At 43.3% G+C, this 20,237-nt stretch overlaps 1 protein-coding gene and 1 non-coding gene across 6 annotated transcripts in view; both read left to right on the forward strand.

The window, feature by feature from the left end:
• The first annotated feature begins 5,266 nt into the window (after positions 1-5,266).
• The window catches only part of KIAA2012 (KIAA2012 ortholog), a 131,787-nt gene continuing 116,816 nt past the window's right edge, over positions 5,267-20,237 (forward strand). For 3 of the 5 annotated variants that reach the window (XM_034954811.3, XM_055108966.2, XM_057301475.2), the window contains exons 1-2: positions 5,268-5,822; positions 7,001-7,285. In XM_034954811.3, the coding sequence (XP_034810702.1) occupies positions 5,739-5,822; positions 7,001-7,285 (369 nt within the window). In that variant the 5' untranslated portion in view covers positions 5,268-5,738. Of the gene's footprint in view, positions 5,823-7,000; positions 7,286-20,237 lie in introns of all 5 variants that reach the window. The other 2 variants (XM_055108967.2, XM_057301474.2) reach the window with 2 other exon arrangements.
• LOC112439196 (small nucleolar RNA U13) lies at positions 15,703-15,806 on the forward strand. Its single transcript, XR_003027494.1, has one exon. It is a non-coding gene; the product is annotated as a small nucleolar RNA U13 (small nucleolar RNA).

A 20,237-nucleotide genomic window follows, 5' to 3' on the forward strand; every position in this document is an offset into this window, starting at 1 on the left:
CTGAGGTAGGAGTACTGCCTGAGCCCCAGAGGTCAAGGCTGTAGTGAGCCATGATCGCAGCACTGCATTCAGCCTGGGTGACAAAGCAAGACCCCGTCTCTTAAAAAAAAAAGAATTGTAAGATGTAGTCTCTACCTTCCAAAGACTTCAAGTCTAGTTGGGACATAAAACACAAGCAAATTGAAAGCCTTAATAATGTAAGGCGTTGCTGCTTGTCATGTACATGGCCCATCTTTTAAATTTTTTTTGAAACAGGATCTTGCTCTGTCTCCCAGACTGGAGTGCAGTGGTGTGATCACAGCTCACTGCAGCCTCTACCTTCTGCGCTCAAGCAATCTTCCCACTTCAGCCTCTGGAGTAGCTGGGACTACAGGCATGCACCACCACACCCAGCTAATTTTTTATTTTTTGTAGACAGACTGGCTAATTTTTTACATGTTTGGTACAGACAGAGGGATTTTGCCATGTTGCCTAGACTGCTCTTGAACTCCTGAGCTCAAGCGATCTGCCAGCCTTGGCCTCCCAAAGTGTTGTGATCACAGGCATGAGCCACCGTGCCCAGCCTCACAGCCCATATTTTTAAAAATCTTTTGTTTTGACTTTTTCATACAACTTGTCTTTGGTGCTTATCGTAGATAACTGTAGTTGGCTCTATCAACTTTTATTCTACATTCCCTCTGGTGCAAGAGCTAGAAAGCAGCAAACTTTATTTTCTAGACTTCCTTCCAACTAGATTTACAAAATGAAGTTAAGAGAAGCGAGGCTGGGGAGATCTGAGTGCTTAGAAGTAGTCATGGCAGCCAGACCAGAGGTCCAGGGCCCAGTCACCAGCTTCATGGCTGAAGCGGGTAGCGGGGGCCAAAGTCATAGCTGCTCTCTGAGAGCCATGATGGGGCTTCTTATGAAGAACTGCTACTACTCTATTCCAGAAGTATTACAAGAAGAACAACAGGCTGAAATTGGAACCAAATTTGGGCAAGGTCCCATTTCACCTCTGGTTTGCTCTATGGCTTTATGCAAATCATTTCATCTCTCTGTGCACTGATCTTTACTCTTTCATTAACAAGAGCAACACCAAGGACTCTCCTTGTAGAGTGCCCCTAAAGATGAATAAAATACTAGAAAACATGATCACACTTCCTTTTAAAGAGGGATAAAGGTTCTGACAGTACCACATAGGCCGCCTCTCCAGAGTGGCATTCATTTACTCCAAGCACTTTGGAACAAGGGATACACTCCTGAATGTGCTGGGAGGTGGCCATTGAACAGCATCTATTTTCTGTTTCATGTGGTTTCTATTTATTTACAGAGTGCCATGGTTATTCATGATGTTTTACAAACCATAAAAACAAGGTCTCCACCCTATAGAAGTTACAGTGTAATTCAAACAGACTTGCTGCATGGGCTGACAGGTCAGGCGTGCCAGGAGATGGTGTTGGTGTTGTATAACATGGGTGTGGAGGGGTTCTTCTTGAGTTATAAATACTTTCCAGTTACAAGGGCCTTTCATCTGGGATCCCCAAGCACTTTAGAATAGCAATAACCCGGATTGCTTTCTAAATGTGCTTTCTATAAACTGTTGTGGGGACAGAGTAAATGCTTTTAAATGACTATTAATTGATCTGTGGATCTGTTCATTGTCCATATTAAACAGCATAGATGTAAACACAATGGTTTAGGAGAGGCCCGCTTTAGGCTGTGGTCTGGCTGCTTACAGATTACTGCTGCCCCACAGAGACCCGGAAGGCTTGCCACAGCCTTGGGAGGGCCAGATGGACACTCCTAGGCATTTTCCTAGGTGATATGCTCACTCAACCTAGACTCAGAAAGAGCACTCCTTGGCGCCCTGGTTCACTGCGTATGGATGAGTTAACATTTCAAAGTCAGGTGAGTTCAGAGAAGGAATCTCCTCTGGAGAAACTTGGAGCCATTCCTTGGCTAACGATGGTGGTTCTCATTCAGGTCCCAAGGCCTCCATTAAGTTCCTCTTATGCTGCTTTTCTCTCTTTCTTGAGCAATGGCACTTTCAAAACGGCAAGATTTATCTTTCTTTGCAGCTGGTATAGAGTTTCCCCTTCTGTCTTACTCAAAGACCACTTAACTGGTGATTTTTCCTGACCCATTTGACAAGTTCATTCATATCCAAGAGAAGACTGGCCTGGGTTGCAAGTCTTGAAAGTTCACCCAGAGGTTGATGAGATAAGGATTCCTCCTTCTATCCATCCTTTATAAGCTTCTCAGAGTTATCTTTCTAAAAACCCAGATGGAATAATATCACCCCCCTGCTTTAATAAAACCTACCTGGGGGTGCAAATGACTCACGCCTGTAATCCCAAGGTAACAAGGGCAACATTAAGGACTCTCCTTATAGATTGCCCCTAAAGATGAATAAAATACTAGAAAACATGATTACACTTCCTTTTAAAGAGGGATAAAGGTTCTGACAGTATCACATAGGCCGCCTCTCCAGAGTGGCATTCATTTACTCCAAGCATTTTGGAACAAGGGATACACTCCTGAATGTGCTGGGAGGTGGCCATTGAACAGCATCTATTTTCTGTTTCATGTGGTTTCTATTTGCGAAGCTGAGGCAGAAGGATCGCTTGAGCCCAGAAGTTCGAGACCATCCCGGGCAATGTAGTAAGACCCTGCCTCTAAAAAACAAAACAAAACAACAACAACAACAAAAACCTACCTGAAGAATAAAATCCAAAATGCTTCAGCATGGTATATGCAGCCTTCATGGCCTTGGCCAGCTGACCTTTGTCCTTGCATCTCTGTCCACATGACCTGCAGTTTTGTTTTCTTTTTTGTTTTTATTTTTGTTTTGAGATGGAGTCTCACTCTGTCGCCCAGGCTAGAGTGTGCCATCTCAGCTCACTGCAACCTCCACCTCCCCAAGCAATTCTTGTGCCTCAGCCTCCCAAGCAGTTGGGATTACAGTTGGGATTCCTTTTTAAGGCACACCACCACGCCTGGCTAATTTTTGTGTTTTTAGTAGAGACGGGGTTTCACCATGTTGGGCAGGCTGTTCTCCTCCTGACCTCAAGTGATCCACCTGCCTTGGCCTCCCAAAGTGCTGGGATTACAGGCATGAGCCACCACAACCAACCGGAAAAAAATTTTAATTGTAGTAAAATACATGTAACATAAATTTACTTTCGTTTTAGAGATGAGATCTCACAATGTCACTAAGGCTGATCTCAAACTCACGGGCCCAAGGGATCTTCTTGCCTCAGCCTCCAGAGTAGCTGGGATGACAGGTGTGTGCCACTGCACTGGCTCAAATGGACCATTTTAACATTTTTAAGTTTACAGTTCATTGACATTAAGTACATTCATATTGTTGTGAATCCACCTTCAGAACTTTTTCATCTTCTCATACTGAAACTCTGTACCCACTATACACTGATGTTCCATTCCCCTCTCCCTGCCAGCCCCTGTCAATTACCATTCAACTTTCTCTCTCTATGAATCAGACCACTCTAAGTACTTCACATAAGAGAAATCATACAATGTTTGTTCTTTCATGATTGGCTTATCTTGTTTAGTGTAATGTCTTCAAGGTACATGCGTGTTGTAACATATGTCTGAATTTCCTTCCTTTTTTTTTTTTGAGATGGAGTCTCACTCTGTTGCCCAGGCTGGAGTACAGTGGCATGATCTCGGCTCACTGCAACCTCCGCTTCCCAGGTTGAAGCGGTTCTCCTGCCTCAGCCTCCCAAGTAGCTGGGACTACAGGCGTGTGCCACCACACCTGGCTAAATTTTTATTTTTAGTACAGACGGGGTTTCATCAAGTTGGCCAGGCTGGTTTCGAGCTCCTGACCTCAGGTGATCCGCCCACCTCGGCCTCCCAAAGTGCTGGGATTACAGGCATGAGCCATGGTGACCAACTGAATTTCCTTCCTTCTTAAGGCTGAATAATACTGCATTGTATGCATATGCTACATTTTGTTGATTCATTCATCTGTCGATGGACACTTGAGTTACTTCCACCTTTTGGCTCTTATAAACAGTTTTGCTCTGCATATGAGTATACAAATATCTCTTTGAGACCCTGCTTTCACCTCCTTTAGGTATACAGACCCAGAAGTGGAATTACTGGTGATACGGTAATTCTGTTTAATTTTCTTAGAAACTGTCATACCATTTCCTACAGAGGTTGTGCCATTTTGCATTTCCAACAGCAATGCACAAGGTTTTCAATTTCTCCATATCTTCACCAAATACTTGTTATTTTCTGTTTTTGTTTTTGTTTTTTAATAATAGCCATCTTAGTAGGTGTGAAGTGGTATCTCATTGTGGTTTTGATTAAATTCTGTTTGGAGCCTCTGCATTCACTCATTCGCTGTCTTGATTCCCCCTAATAAACCCTATTTTATTTTACAACAGAATCTCTATTTCTTTCTCAGGAGACTTGAACTTGGTTGGGGGTGGAGGGGTCAGAGGGGGAGGGGAAAGTGCCACATAGGAAGATCAAAAAGGTAAGTGGGCTTGTAGCCTGTTGTGCTTCTTCATATAGGCCAGCAGTGGGCACTCCCACAAGACTGCCGGGGTAGTTCAGCTGACAGCTAACAGGCAGCTTGCTTTTCCAGGCTTGAGCAGGTTCCTAGATCCCCAGCAAAGGGGTCTTTTTGTTTCCTGACCCTCTTCCCTCCTGTCTGTGCTCGTCACAATGTCACAGTTAAAGAGACCCAAGCATCCCAGGCTACACAGTGCTTCTCAAAGCAGGTGCTCCTGGCATTCTAGTGGGACAGTTCATCACTATGTGGGAATTTCACACAATGTAGAACATTTAGCATCTGGGGCCTCTGCTTGCTCAATGCCAGCAAGACCCCCAATCATTGCAACAACCAAAATGTCCCCCACCCACATTTCCAGAGCACCCCCATCAGGGGATAGGTTGCCCAGTTGAGAACCAGGTATGCAAAGGAAGCTAGAGAATCCCAGTGTCTCCCGCTCAGGCAAAGCAGCAACTACCATAATGAGGTCTCGTGTCCAGTTGAGGGGATGATGGAGCTCAGCCAAGGAAAAAGTCACAGGTGGTTTTAGGTGACCTAGATTACACCCTGGCTCTGTTAATGCTTAGTTGACAGTGACAGGCTCACATATCAGGAGAGAGGGGAAGACGCTCTCTAAAAACAAGATGAGAACAATAACAGAAAAAGTACCCCAACAAGTCCCCCACCCCATGCAACTGGGACTTGCAACCTGAGCCTGGTCCCTTCAGTGTCCATTTGACCCCCACCCCCATCCCCGGGGAATGCACACTGCACCCGGCACCCGTCTCTGCCTTGCCTGGGTTAGTTTAAGGGACTTCATTTCCCTGTGCTGCCATAGCAACCAGGAAACAACCTCCGCTCAGACAAGAAGGATGGTGCTGTGACCGAGATCTGTAGATGCACACGGCTGGTAACAGAGCAACCGGGACCAAGGGACAACAAGAGCTCAGGAGAAGGGGAGAGACAGGTCGCCCAGAGAGTAGACAATCCAGGGCTTGAGGAGGCTGGCTGTGCGGTTTATTTTTTCTCTCCACAAAGACACACACTGTCTAAACTGTGTGGCTGGTTGTTATTAAGAAGCTGCTGCGAGAGGGAAAAATGTATTTAATAAAAGGCCCTGTGTTTGTGGTCTTCTTGGGCTTGCTGTGAGCTCTGGAAATCTTGAGGTGTGACCAGATTTCAGCCTTCAAAACCAAGATGGACTGCCCTTGAGAAGGGGTGGTCAGAGGGAAACATGTTCACGCTCTCCCTCCTGAGCCGGGGCCACGGGAAGCTGGGCCAGGACAAACAGAAGTTAGAAGTCTACTTTGAACCAGAGGTGAGTCCCACAGCTGAAGAAAGGCACATTTTGGAGGTGGGAGAGGAATGCTCTATGTTTCCACTTGGGAGGTAAACCATGTGTGTCTTGGTTTGTGTTGTTAGTGAGGTGGCGGGGTCACTGGAAGATCTTCCTTCCTCCTTCATGAAACTCAAGAAAATAACATCATTTTCCTGACACACCGAGATTGCCCCTGGGGCCCTCATCTTTCCCCTTGTAGCTGTCTTTGCTTGGACCAAAGGAGATTCCAGATTGTCTGGAATTTGGATGGTTTGGTGCAAGACCAGAATTTCCACCTGGGTTCTAGGCAAACTGATGGTTGTTTGGTTTTTGGAAGTCGTGCTCTGCAGTTGAAATGCTGTGTGTGTTCATGCCATTTCAATGGCTTCCTTGAACTTTCTGGAATTCAACCCACAGGACTCATATTTAATATAGGCCAAAAAAAAAACACCTCATTTTAGAAGATTTTAAAGAGGTGGCAAAATTCCCTTGTTATACTAGATTTTTATTTCACTTGAATCCTGCCAGGGATAAGAAACCTATTGGGGATACTTTGCAAATTTGGGGGTCATACAGAGATTTCCATTGTCATGGTACTTTGTCATGATATTTGACCTTTGCTGTGTTAAACGGCATATAAAGTTTCAAAGGACCTGTATGGCCAATGGCATTTACTTACCTACAAGATATGTAACTGCTTTATAGGCCCCTAAATAGCCAAATTAGGTAATGTTACATAGCATCTGGAATGTATAGAAATTCTCCCCACGTACAGCTGAAGTGGTGGTGGCTTGGAATGCTCCTATTTAAACTGCCAGCTAGTCCAGGTCTAATTTCAAAGTTATCTGCTGCCCCTAATAATTCTGACCGCTTACTTGCATACCAGGAAACTTTAACTGGCCTGTAACCTACACACAAGCTGAGTTAATCCTCCAGCCATACATGACTCTCCTGAAAGTTGTATGGGGTGAAATAGAACCATGCCCTGGGTTCTACTAATTTTGAAATGTGGAGAGAAAAGGCAGTTGCTAAGAAGAGCAATTGTGTTCCATAACACCATGTGAACAGTTCAGAGAAAATCAGTAACTAAAAAAATGCCGAAGGCTTTGCACAAGCAGTATTTGCTATAGAAAGGTCTTCCACAGTGGCTCCGTCAAAGTGGCTGCTTTTCATTGCAGGATTACTTGAACTGGAGGTCCCCAGAAGACTATGTTCCTGTCAGCAAACCTCAAGATAAGAACAATGCCAGCCAGCACTCCTGGAGCCTCTTTCTCCCTAAAACTTTCAGCACTAGAAAGGGTGCCCTGATCCTGTACTCAGAAGGTTTAGCCATTTCAGCATGGACACCCAAAGAGAGGAGAAAAGGCCCCTACTGCCCCAGAGGTCCCTGGAGGAAGCTGGATCTTGAACTGCACACACTTCAAGACCTCAAAGAAGCCATCCTGGCATATGGAAGGCAACAGGTAGGCAGAACGCTCCCTTGGGTTTGGGGAAGGTGCTGGTAGCATGTCTAGAAACCCAGTTGCAGCTTTGGGAATAACTTCTTGGACCCGGGGAAGGTATGAAACTCTCAGACCTCTATTTCTTCATCTCTAAAATGAGATTGACTGTACTCTTAGCCCTATCTGCTGCACACCATTGTCATGAAGCTTAAATGAGATAATGTATGTGAAAGGGTTCTGAAAACCATAAAGGGCTACATTATCATCATTTTATGTTTTCCTTTCAGTTAGAGTAACACAAAGTCCTTTTCAGCACTCAGACAGATTCAGGCCAGCAGACGTTTCATCAGGATCCTTGAAATCCTGTCTCATAGCCACAAGCATCATCATCCCACCTCTGATGTTCTTGGCTCTGTGGAAATGAGAGGGAGAACATTTTAAATATTTACCTTGAGCCCTTCAGCGTCTGCAGGATAAGTTAATGACTTTTTCCATCCTGAATACAATATTAAGGGAAAACGCCTGTGTTCATTTTTCTGATTCATACTTCCTAATGTCTTGTGAGATGTGCATCTGGCCCCTGCTTTATATAATTGCATGCATCAGCCCTTTGGCTGAGGCCATAAGATAGTCTGGGAAGATGTGTCACTTTATAAAATTCTAGGTTAGAAATGGTGGGTGACTCCCTAATTTAAAAGTGTCTACTGACTTTTCATTCCCCACAAAATAAAGTCATTAGCTTCTTCTATCAGGCCTTTCACACATTGGCTTTTCTGCTCCATGTCTAGCCACATTTCCCACCTGTTCCTGTACCACTTCGATCATGGACGCCATAAGGCCCCACCCATGTGATTAGCTCATCATTCCCCAACACCTGTGCCCTTTCATGACTCTCCATTTTTGCACACACCTCTACAACTGGCAAGCTCCCACCCATCCTTCAAAACACAACTTAAATACCATCCCCTCACTGAAGCCTTCTCCCACTTGCCTAGGCAGAGATAGCCCATGCCTCCCTCCTCTGCAAACATTCCCATACCGTCATGCACTGAAATTTATTTCTTTGACTGTCTGTCATTCCTGATGGATTAACATCTCTTCCAATATGGGGACCATGTCTAAATCATTTCCAGAAAGAGTACCCACAAATGTTTGTGGAATTAATGACTTGGTCATGCATGATATTTTCAATGTTTCTTAGATCATCTCCCAGAATCATTGTTGGACAATTTATCACCTACCCCCATGCCAGGCAGAGCTTCCAAAAGAAAAGACTCCTCTGCCCTCTTTTCATCTTTCAAAATAGAGAAGCTTGATGATCCTGACTGAATGCCCAATGCTCTTTGCCTTAAAAATAATAAATTCTTGAATAAAAGAAAACCAATTGTTGAATGCTATAATGTTGCATTATAGCTAAATATTATTTTATTTAATCCTTACAAAGACCCTGTGCGATATAGTTTTTCTTGCCTCCTTTTATAGATGAGGAAACCAAAGCTCAGGGTAGATAAGTGATTTGCCCAAGGCCAGAGAGCTACTAAATGACAAGGCCAGAATTCAAATCCAGGACTGCCTACCTCACCAGGGCCTGCATACTTTGCACTCTGCCCTGTTGTTTGTGGACTCGAAGGGACTCCAGTGGTCCACTGGTCATTGTGCTGGTCATGGCCTGTTTGTCTCAGATTCCCTCTGTTCCCTTCCCCTGCTGTGCTCTGCATCACAGGCAGGTTGACCACAGGCTATATACAATTCTGCAAACATCTGTGTCCACTGGCTTCTAGTTGAATTTGCCAATGGGAGACACTGGAAAGAGATTGGAGAGGGAGAAGAAGAGGAAGACCACGGTATTTCTCCCTTCCCACTCTGCCTCAAGTGAAAAGAAGCATCTGCATTACCTCTGTGATACAGCTCTCAACAGACAGGCCCACTATGACCCCTAACTCCTCCAGGTGACCCCACCAGCTCCTCCCTCTGTCCTTCTAGCGTAAGTGTGGTGCTGGTTTCCTGATGTTACTGATCTCAGTGTTGCCCCCCCAACTGTTTGGCTTCTGAGGTCTCCAATCACCTGTACAACCAATTCTCTAAATCAAATTCCTTCTGTGTTTACTTAGTTTCTATTTTCCTGGTTGGGCACTGAGTGATATATAGGCCCAGAGTAAGAATACCTTCCATCGTCTTCAGATGCTTGTCTATAAGGCTAAATACTTGAGGTAACAGAGATCTTAATAAAGTAGATAAGTCAGTTTGGGGTGAGTTTCATTTTTGGTTATATTTGGGCTCAACGAAAAAAAGAAGTTGCTATCTTCCTGTGGCATCCATCTTCTAAATTTATAGCTCATATCTGTACAAAACAGAATATGTAGTCTAACTCCACATGAGTAGAGGGAAATGGTGTGAAGAAATTAGAGAAAAGAAAACGTATGGAAGAGTACAGGGCTGGAGTTTAAGATTAACGGACATAGTAGATTAAAAGAGGAGGGGAAGCAACTCAAAAGGGACTTCGAATTAAAGAAAATGAACACACTGGGCTCAGTGCCTCACACCTGTAATCCAGCACTTTGGGAAGCAGAGGCAGGAGAATTGCTTGAGCCCAGGAGTTCAAGACCAGCCTGGGCAACATAATGAGACCCTGTTTCTATCAAAATAAAAATAATACAAATTATTTAAAAAGAAAAGGAAAGGAACACCTCAGAAGCTTCGGAAAATAGAGTACCATCTGACTATGAAAACAACAGCCTGGCAAGAAACTTTTAAAATCATAATACCCAGTGCCAGGACAGCTATAGGGAAACAGAAGTCTCACATGTTAGGAGCACAAATTCACATGACATTTCTGGAGGGCAATTTGGCAAAAGCCTAAAAGGGGCTGATACCTTTTGATTCAACATTCCACTTTTAGGAGCTGGCCCTAGGACATAATCAGATGTATGTTCAAAGATCTATGCAGAAAAACATTGACTACAGGGTTCTTTATTACTATGCAAAACACTGAAAACAGTAAATGCCCAGCAATGGAACATTGATCAAATGAACTCTGGTAAATCATGTAATGACCTGGGTCAAGCAATGAAGTCATGTGTTAGTCATGAATAACATGAGAAAATCTGCACAATGTTTTTCTTTTGTTTTGTTTTGAGACAGGGTTTCCTCTGTTACCCAGGCTGGAGTGCAGTGGCACCATCACAGCACACTGCAGCCTCAAACTCCTGGGCTCAAGCGGTCCTCCCATCTCAGCCTCCCCAGTAGCTGAGACTACTGGCTCATGCCACCATGCCGGGCCAATTTTTTGTATTTTTGTAGAGATGGGGTCTAGCTCTGTTGCCCAAGCTGGTCTCGAACTCCTAGGTTCAAGAAATCCACCCACCTTGGCCTCCCAAAGTGCTGGGATTACAGGTGTGAGCCACCATGCCTGGCCTGGAATGTATTTTTTTAAAGCAGATTACAAAAATGTATTCATATAATAAAAATACCAGTGTTCATTAACTTTTTTTGAGTAGTTGTGTTATTTTTGCCACTATTCTAAGTGCTTTCCAAGTATAATTCATTTATGCTTTCTAATAATCCTGGGCATAAGTACTATTATTATCCACTTTAAAGGTGAGGAAATAGAAGCACAGAGAATTCGAGTGACTCACTCAAAGTTATACAGCCAAGTAAATCACTGCACCAGAATGTGAGACTAGGCCACATAGAAAACATCACCTCTCTAATATAAATCTGTTTTTAAAAAAGTGATTATTGACCGGGTGTGGTGGCTCACACCTGTAATCCCAGCACTTTGGGAGGCCAAGGCAGGTAGATCATCTGAGGTCAGGAGTTCGAGACCAGCCTGGCTAACATGGTGAAACCCCGTTTCTACTAAAAATACAAAAAATTAGCTGGGAGTGGTGATGCACGCCTGTAATCCCAGCTACTCAGGAGGCTGATACATTTCTTTTTACCAAATATATTTTTTAAACTATGGGATTTTACAAATAAAATTAAAATCTATAGCTTTGAAAGAGGTAGACAGTTGACCCTGGAAATCAAGGTGAGAGGCTTCGGGGAGGAAAATGGAATGGCAAACAGTGCTGCAAGTTGAGTCCACCAATAACCACACCATCTGTCCATGAGGGTGAGTATTTCTTTGTCCAAATAGGATAGTTCAAGAGTTTAAAACAGTACACTCAAAGTCAAAGAGCCAAAGTGAGGATGGAAAAAGGGGTAGAGTAATAGTGCTGCTCACGGAAGGATCTGTTCTTGGCTGGACTGTGAATCAAGAAACCTGCATGACTCAGGCCCCACCCAGACCTGTAAGAATAAAGGCTGTCGCAGAAAGGTGCAAGTCAAGGTTTAAAGCATCTCACAACACCTCCAACTCTCTGGATCTGACAGCACACATGTGGCAACCCGTCTGGAGTTTATAGCTCAGCATACATCCACCCTTGAACTTTCTTGATGGCCCAACTCCTTACGGGTAAAGATAAATGTTAAGTCAAGAAATCAGAGGTCAGCATTCTTAGACTTCTGGATACACACAAATATGTCGCTTGGTTGGTTTTTTGTTGTTGTTGTTTTTTAACAGAAGGAAATCTTGTTTAGCTTTTCCAAAGTTGAAACCATTCTTCTTGAGGCCTTTAATTTATTCAGCTTCCCATTATTGAGACATCAAATAGCTATAAAACCTAAGTAATCATAATTTGGGGTAGGATAAATATGAACAATGTGACATTGATTAAATAATGTATTTAAGATAATGTGTTTTAAAATTCAGTTCACAGGACACGCCACTTCTCTGTTCCATTGAGAGATAAACAGGATTTAGATAACTATAGCAGATTTCAACCAACATTGTACAATTGTCCCTCGGTATCTGCAGGGTTCCAGGATACCCCTTGATTTCAAAACCAAGGACCAAGATTGCTTCCAGGAATCCCTGAGGATACCAAAATCCAAGGACACTGAAGTCCCTTATATAAAATGGCATGGTATTTGCATATAACCTACACACACCCTCCCATATACTTTGAATCCCATATACTTATAATCTAGAGATTATAAGTAATCTCTAGATTACTTATAATACCTAATATAGTGTAAATGCTTTGTAAATAATTGTTATACTGCATTGTTCTTATTAGTATTATATATATATATATATTTGTTTTCTTTTTTTTGTAGAGGCAGAGTTTTGCTCTGTTGCCCAAGCTAGAGTTCAGTGGCATGATTGTAGTTTACTATAACCTTGAACTCCTAGGCTCAAGCAATCCTCCTGCCTCAGCCTCCCAAGCAGCTAGGACTACAGACATGTGCCACCACACCCAGCTAATTTTTAAAAAATTTTTTGTAGAGATGGGGTCTTGCTATGTTGCCCAGGCTGGTCTCAAACTCCTGGGCTCAAGCAATGCTCCCACCTCAGCCTCCCAAAGTATTGGATTACAGGCGTGAGTCACCGCATCTGGTCTATATTGCTATTATTAATTGGTTTTTTTCCACATATTTTTGATCCGCGGTTGATTGAACCTACAAATGCGGAACCCACAGATGCGAGGGCCAACTGTATTGCTACTGCCATCTCCATTATAAATTTGGTTAAGTTTAAAAGTATTGTCAGCCTTGTTCCATTGAATAGTCACCACTCATTCTGTACTGCCTAATTTCTCCCCACATCTTAATACTCAAGGCATTTAACTCTTTCGTTGCTATTTTCAGCCAATGTCCCCCCATGAAGGAATCTTTAGGTTACCCTTTTTTTTTTTTTAAGACAGAGTCTCGCTCTGTCACCCAGGCTGGAGTACACTGGCATGACCTTGGCTCACTGCAACCTCCCCCTCCCAGGTTCAAGCGATTCTCATGCCTCAACCTCCTGAGTTGCAGGGATTACAGGTACATGCCACCATGCCTGGCTAATTTTTGTATTTTTAGTAGAGACGGGGTTTCAGCATGTTACCTAGGCTGGTCTCGAACTCCTGACCTCAGGTGATCCTCCCACCTGGGCCTCCCAAAGTGCTGGGATTACAGGCATGAGCCACCACACCTGGCCCAGATAACCATTTTATCAAGTAGAAAATAATGTAAGAAATATGCCTTTTGAATTAAGTTTATTTTTCCTATTCAAACCATAATATAGGGTTTTATACAAATTAGAAAAATATAGAAAAGGAGAGAGAATTATAAATTATCTGTTACCCTTTTAGCCAGAGATTAGGAGGATGAAGTTTCCTTGCAAGTCCTGATCAATAACCTGCTACTTGTTTGACGGTGTCGGTAAAATGTAGGAACTGCTCTGGTGGCTGTCAACAGTGTTAAATAGGCACCAAGGCAGCAAAGGGGAGAAAGAGCAATTTGCCTGCACTCCTTTTTCTGAGTGTGCTCCATTGGAGCAGGTCCTGAGACGTTGTACTTGGAGCCTTTAATAAACCTAGAAGTAGGAAAGGTCAGAGAGAAACATGGTCAACTCCAACTATGAGGTCAAAGGTAATGTCAATAACAGCTGAACTTATTGAGTGCTTAGTGTGTGGCAGGCATTTTACCTGTATAACCTCATTCAATCTGCACAAGCCTAAGAGCTAGGTGCTAGCATTACCTCCGTTTTATAGGAAGGAAACCTGGGGCTTGACATTAACTAATTTGCTCAAAATTACATACCTAAGTGGTGAAGCTAGAATTGGAGACCAACAACGGATTCCAAAGCCCCACGTTTAACCCCTAAACGGCTTGATTTTGAAAACTCCACATTCCCCAGAGAAAAAGAAGCATCTCCCCAGCTTTAACAGTATGTTTAAAAAGTGGATCTGAGTCTTTCAACACATCCATTAAGCTAACCCTTTGTAATTCTAGGAAAGCAAATCAGATTTTTATTAAAATTAATTTGGATGATAAGTAGCATTTCTATAATAAGCTATATATATGATCCAATACACTCCTGTTTCTCTAGGTTTTATGTACTTCATTCATTTGTTCCCTTGTATAACTAATAGAATATTTATAACAATGACTGGGGCCGGGCACGATGGCACACGCCTGTAATACCAACACTTTGGAAGGCTGAGGTGGGCAGATCACCTGAGGTCAGAAGTTCAAGACTGGCCTGACCAACATGGAGAAACCCCGTCTCTACTAAAAATACAGAAAAATTAGCCAGGCGTGGTGGTGCATGCCTGTAATCCCTGCTACTCGGGAGGCTGAGGCAGGAGAATTGCTTGAACCCGGGAGGCAAAGGTTGTGGTGAGCCGAGATCATGCCATTGCACTCCAAACTGGGCAACAAGAGCGAAACTCCGTCTCAAAAAAAAAAAAAAAAAAAAAGGCTAACACTTATGTAGAAGTTAGTATTATACCAGTACCATTCTAAGTGCTTTACACTTATTAACTCACTTAATCCTCACAACAGGTTAATAAGGTAGGTGCCTTTTTTATTGTAGCAAAATATATGTAACATGAAATTTACCATTTTAACCATTTTAGATGTACAGTTTGCTGGCAGTAAGTATATTCACATCGTTGTACAATCATTACCATCATACATTTCCAGGAGTTTTGTCATTTTGCTAAACTGAACTCCATGTCCATGAAACAGTAACTCCCCATTTCCCTCTGCCACCAGCCCCTGCAACCATATTTCTGCTGTCTCTGTGAATTTGACTATTCTGAGAACTTCATATAAGTGAAAGCATACAGTTGTATCCTTTGCGGCTAACTTGTTTCACTTAGCATAATGTCTTCACTCATTAGAAGAATGAATTCATGTTGTAGCATGTATCCGAATTTCCTTCTTTTGCAAAGCTGAGTAATAGTCCCTTGTATGTATACACCACATCTTGTTTTTCCATTCTTCCATCAACAGACACTTAAGTTGCTTCCACATTTTGGCTGTTGTGAACAATACCCTATAAACATGGATGTACAAATATCCATTCATGTCCTTGTTTTCAATTATTTTGTGTATATACCCAGAAGTGGAATTGTTTGGATTATATAGTAATTCTATTTTTAATTCTTTGAGGAACTACCATAGGATTTTCCATAGCAGTTAGTTACACCATTCTACATTCCCACCAGCAGTGCACAAGAGTTCCAGTTTCTCCATATCCTCATCAACACTTGTTACTTTCTGTTTTCTTTTTAAACACTTTTTTTTTTTTTTTTCGGTGATGGAGTTTCGCTCCTGTTGCCCAGACTGGAGTGCAATGGCGCGATCTCAGCTCACCACAACCTCTGCCTCCCAGGTTCAAGTGATTCTCCTGCCTCAGCCTCCCTAGTAGCTGGGATTACAGACATGCACCATCACACCCAGCTAATTTTGTATTTTTAGTAGAGATGGGGTTTCTCCATGTTGGTCAGGCTGGTCTCGAACTCCCGACCTCAGGTGATCTGCCTGCCTCAGCCTACCAAAGTGCTGGGATTACAGGCATGAGCCACTGTGCCTGGCCTTAAACACTTTAATTTGATAATAACCAGATCCTTTTGTAGTTCATAAGCATGATGATTGGGTGTTCACATGCATGTGTGAATGTGCCACCCTCTGAACCTCGTTACAACGTCAACACATTACCTGTCTGACCTGAAAAAATATTTCTTTTATTTTATAATAGCCATTCTAGTGGGTGTCAAGTAGAATCTCATTGTGGTTTTAATTTGCATTTACCTAGTGATAAATGACATTGAGCATCTTTTTATGTGCGTATTGACCATTTGTATATCTTTTCTAAAGAAATATCTATTCAAGTCCTTTGCCCATTTTTTAAGTGGGTTGTTTGGTTTTTTGTCATTGAATTGTAGGAGTTCTTAGATATTCTGAATAATTGGTCCATGCCTGTAATCCCAACACTCTGGGAGGCTGAGGCAAGAGGATCACTTGAGCCCAAGAGATCGAGGCTACAGTGAGACATGATCACACCACTGCACTCCAGCCTGAGTGACAGACTGAGACCCTGTCTCTGTCTCTCTCTCTCAAAGAGAGATATTCTGGATATTAATCTCTTACCAGATACAAATTTACAAATATTTTCTCCCACTCCATGGGTTGCCTGCCTTTTCACTCGGTTGATAGTGTCCTTTGATGCACAAAAGTAGGGAGGCTAAGGCAGGAGAATTGCTTGAACCCGGGAGGCAGAGGTTGCAGTGAGCCAAGATCGTGCCACTGTACTCCAGCCTGGGTGACAGGGCGAGAGTCTGTCTTTAAAAAAAAAAAAAAAAGTTTTTAATTTTTATGAAGTCCAACTTATCTATTTTTTTCTTTTTTGCCTGTTCTTTTGATATCATATTCAAAAACTCATTGCCAAACTCAATGTCATGAAGCTTTTCCCCTATGGTTGTAAACTCTAGGGGAAAACTTTTCTAAGAGTTTTACAGTTTTAGTTCTTATGTTTAGGTTTTTGCTCCATTTTGAATTAACTTTTGTAAATGGTGTACGGTAAGAGTCCAATTTCATTTTTTTTTTTTTTTTGCATGTAAAGTATGTACTTTTGTCATCCTTATTTGACAGATAAAGAAACTGAGGCACAGGTGAATCAAATAATTTCCCTAAGGTCACACAGCTAGTGAGTCACCAAGACAGGATTACAAATCCAGGCAGATTGAGCTCTCATAGGACCTGGAGCCTAATTTTTGCTGCTAGCAATCCTAGTTGTACCTTTACATTTATGACATATGGCTGGTCAAATCTTTGATGCTGAATGGTTTGGTCAGGAATCAAGCCTTGTTACAACACTGCATTAATGAGAAAATTCAGACCACTTCACGACTTTCTTCTTTATGACCTTGTATCCAGGAACATATGCTCACCAAAGATAGATAGGAGAGAGAGTTATTATTTGCACAGAATCCCAAAAATTAAACCTGCAGAGAAAGGGCTGGCTGAGAGCAGCAGTGTTTGCATGAGGCTGATCAAAGTCACGCTGGGGATGGAGGATGCTTTCCAGGCACAGCTGCAAGTGGCTTCTCTCCTCTCCCTCCCACCCTGCCCCCACCTCTACTCCAGTTGCACTCACGTGGCAGCCCCAAGGCTGGCTCCAGTCACACATGCACAGGTGCAACAACAATGATCAGTCACCCTGTTCTAAGATTTGGCCTTTGCCAGAGAACACTGACTCCGGCAAGACAGACTGAGGGCTAGGAGATGCCAGCTGTGCCCCTCCTGAGAGAAGGACTTCTGGCTGGAGCAGGCAGCTCACAGCACAGGTGGTCAGCAGTAAAATGCAGACATTATTGGGTTTTTCCATTCAATCGAGCCAACGTCTGAGTAGTTAGGAAATGCCCTGGGCCTAAAACAGTGCCTGACACATAGCAGATGCTCAACAAATTGTTTAATGACATATTGGTTACAAGGATGTGGCCAGGGGGGCAGGCGGGCTGTAACCTCTACCCAACAGGAGTGCACAATCTGGTGAAAGAGGTGGATTTGTGCCCCAGTGACATTTTGATACAAGGCGGTCCGTAAGAGAGCGAGATTATGATTTCCTAATAAAGAAGGCAGAGAGTGTGACTGCTTCTTACTGGGAAAAATCTAGAGCGGCTTCTTGGAGAAGGTAGAATTTGAGCTGAGTCTTGTAAGGATAAGTAGGGTGAGACCTTCCAGGCTTAGGTGAGCAGAGGCCTCTAGGGGAGAAGGTGCAGGGGAGGGGAAGTCAGGGTCACTAGCCAGGCTCCCTGCTGGAAATATACCTGGGGAAGTGGGTGGGGCCAAATTGTGGAGGGCTGTGCCTGCCAGTTCTGGGATTTGGGGGTTTCTCTCTTCACGCTTCTGCTGAGTCCTGCACACAAACGCTGGGCCACCCTCTGCGGTATGATGGCAGCTAGCTACCTAGGGCTTTGTTGCCTTCCTGGGGACTCTGGCTCCCTGCCACCCCATATCTGCTGGCCAGGAGCACAAGCCCTACCGTCTCCTTCCATCCTCTGAAAACCTTCAGTGGCCAGCACTAGAGCAGGTGGACAAGACAGCCAGTGCGGGGGAAGGGACAGGTACACAGGAGTCCCCTTCACGCCTCTGCATTCAGAGACCTCATATGCATCAGGAAGGCAACTGGCCAGAGCAAGTCCCTCGTTAAAGGAAGCACTCATGGTGGAATGTGGATAATAGGCCACCCCGTGCACACTAATTACTCATTGCAGAAGAAACCCGAAGCTGGGATTGATTGGCAAAGCCAAGGCAGGCCTGAACAGTCTGAAACCATCCATAGCCAGCCTCCTGCTGTCATGTTTATTTTCCTGTTCCAGAAACTCCCTCCCCGGCTCCCTTCTGTCTACTTTTGTATTTTAGAGTGACTTTTGAGTGGGTGGTTAGGTCTAGGATAACTTTAGGGAAGAACTAAGGAAATATGCATGAGAAGAGGGTGGGTGCCAGAAAATTAGTTAATTTTTAACATGTTTTCTATTTAGAAATATAATCTATATTACTGAAAACTTAATTTTATTTTTTAAAAAAAAGAGAGAGAAGAAAGAACTATTTGTAATCTTATGCCCAGCACCCTAATACTCCCATTATTAGCTTTTTCATCTATTTTCTTCCAGTCTTTCCATCATGACTATATATAGGATATGCTTGTATGAGGTTGTAATTATACTATACATGCTTTCTTATATTTTGTTGTTTTCCACTGAAAATATTCTTCAACAGGTTGGAAGTGAGTAAGTAGATTTCACCCTGACTGGTATCCTTGGTTAGACCTAAGCAGGCCTTGGGCATCCCTCAGTGCTTCAGTTTATCCAGTGAGATGGGACATTATTAACCAACTTCATGGGCATAATTTGAGAAGTTATTAAAAGAAACCAGGAAACTAGAAAACAACTTAAAGAGAATGTGGTAGACAGGATGTCCTGCCAAAGATATCTATGTCCTAATCCCTGGGACCTGTGAGGTTACAGGGCAAAGGGAAATCAAGGTTGCAGATGGAATTAAGGTTATCATCAATAGATGGCCTCGAAATGGGGATATTATCTTGGATGATCCGGGTGGGCCCAAGGTAAGCAAAAGAGTCCTTAAAAGCAGAAGAAGGAATCAGAAGGAAGATCAGAGAGAGGGCAGCCTGAGAAGGACTCAGCTTAAGGTTGCCGGCTTTGAAGATGGAGGAAAGGGCCACAAGCCAAGGAATGAAGGTGGGGGTGACCTCTAGAAGCTGGAAAAGGCAGGGAAACAGATTCTTCCCTAGAGCCTATAGAAGGAACTCAAGCCTGTCAGCACCTTGATTTTAGCCAATGAGACCCATTTTGAACTTCTAACCTCCAGAACAGTATGAGAATAATACATTTATGTTGTTTAAACCACTAAATGTATGGTAATTTGTTAACAGCAGCAATAGGAAATGAATACACCAAGATCAGCTTCCAAATCCTAAGCAAAAATATATGTAAATACCCTAAATTCCAGGTCTAGGATTCCCTAACTCTTCTTGGCAACTCCCTGCACCATGGTGCAAGCTTCTCAGTAAAGCTTCAGAACCAAGCTGGTGCTTCAGAAATGTCCACTAATGGCCAGGCGCAGTGGCTCACGCCTGTAATCCCAGCACTTTGGGAGGCCGAGGCAGGCAGATCACGAGGTCAGGAGTTCGAGACCAGCCTGGCCAACATGGTGAAACCCCATCTCTACTAAAAATACAAAAATTAGCCAGATGTAGTGTTGGGTATCTGTAATCCCAGCTACTCGGGAGGCTGAGGCAGGAGAATCACTTGAAACCAGAAGGCAGATGTTGCAGTGAGCCAAGATCACACCACTGCACTCCAGCCTGGGTGAAAGACCGAAACTCTGTCTCAAAAAAAAAAAAAAGAAAGAAAGAAAGAAAGAAAGAAAAGAAAAGAAAAAGAAATGCCCACTAATGAGAAACTGCAAGGGTTCCTGTCCAGACTCAAACAGCTCATCTTGCCATCCGCACAGGGGCCACAGCATCTTGGAAGAGGCTGGTCCTTACTGCATTCAGAGGAAAGTCAGTCAAAGCAAAGATTCACAGAAAAGAAATGAGGTTGCAATTCACCCAGAAAAGGCCTCTTGTCTAAAGGCC

This window comes from Pan paniscus, chromosome 13, assembly GCF_029289425.2.
Source record: "Pan paniscus chromosome 13, NHGRI_mPanPan1-v2.0_pri, whole genome shotgun sequence".
Taxonomy (NCBI): Eukaryota; Metazoa; Chordata; class Mammalia; order Primates; family Hominidae; genus Pan; species Pan paniscus.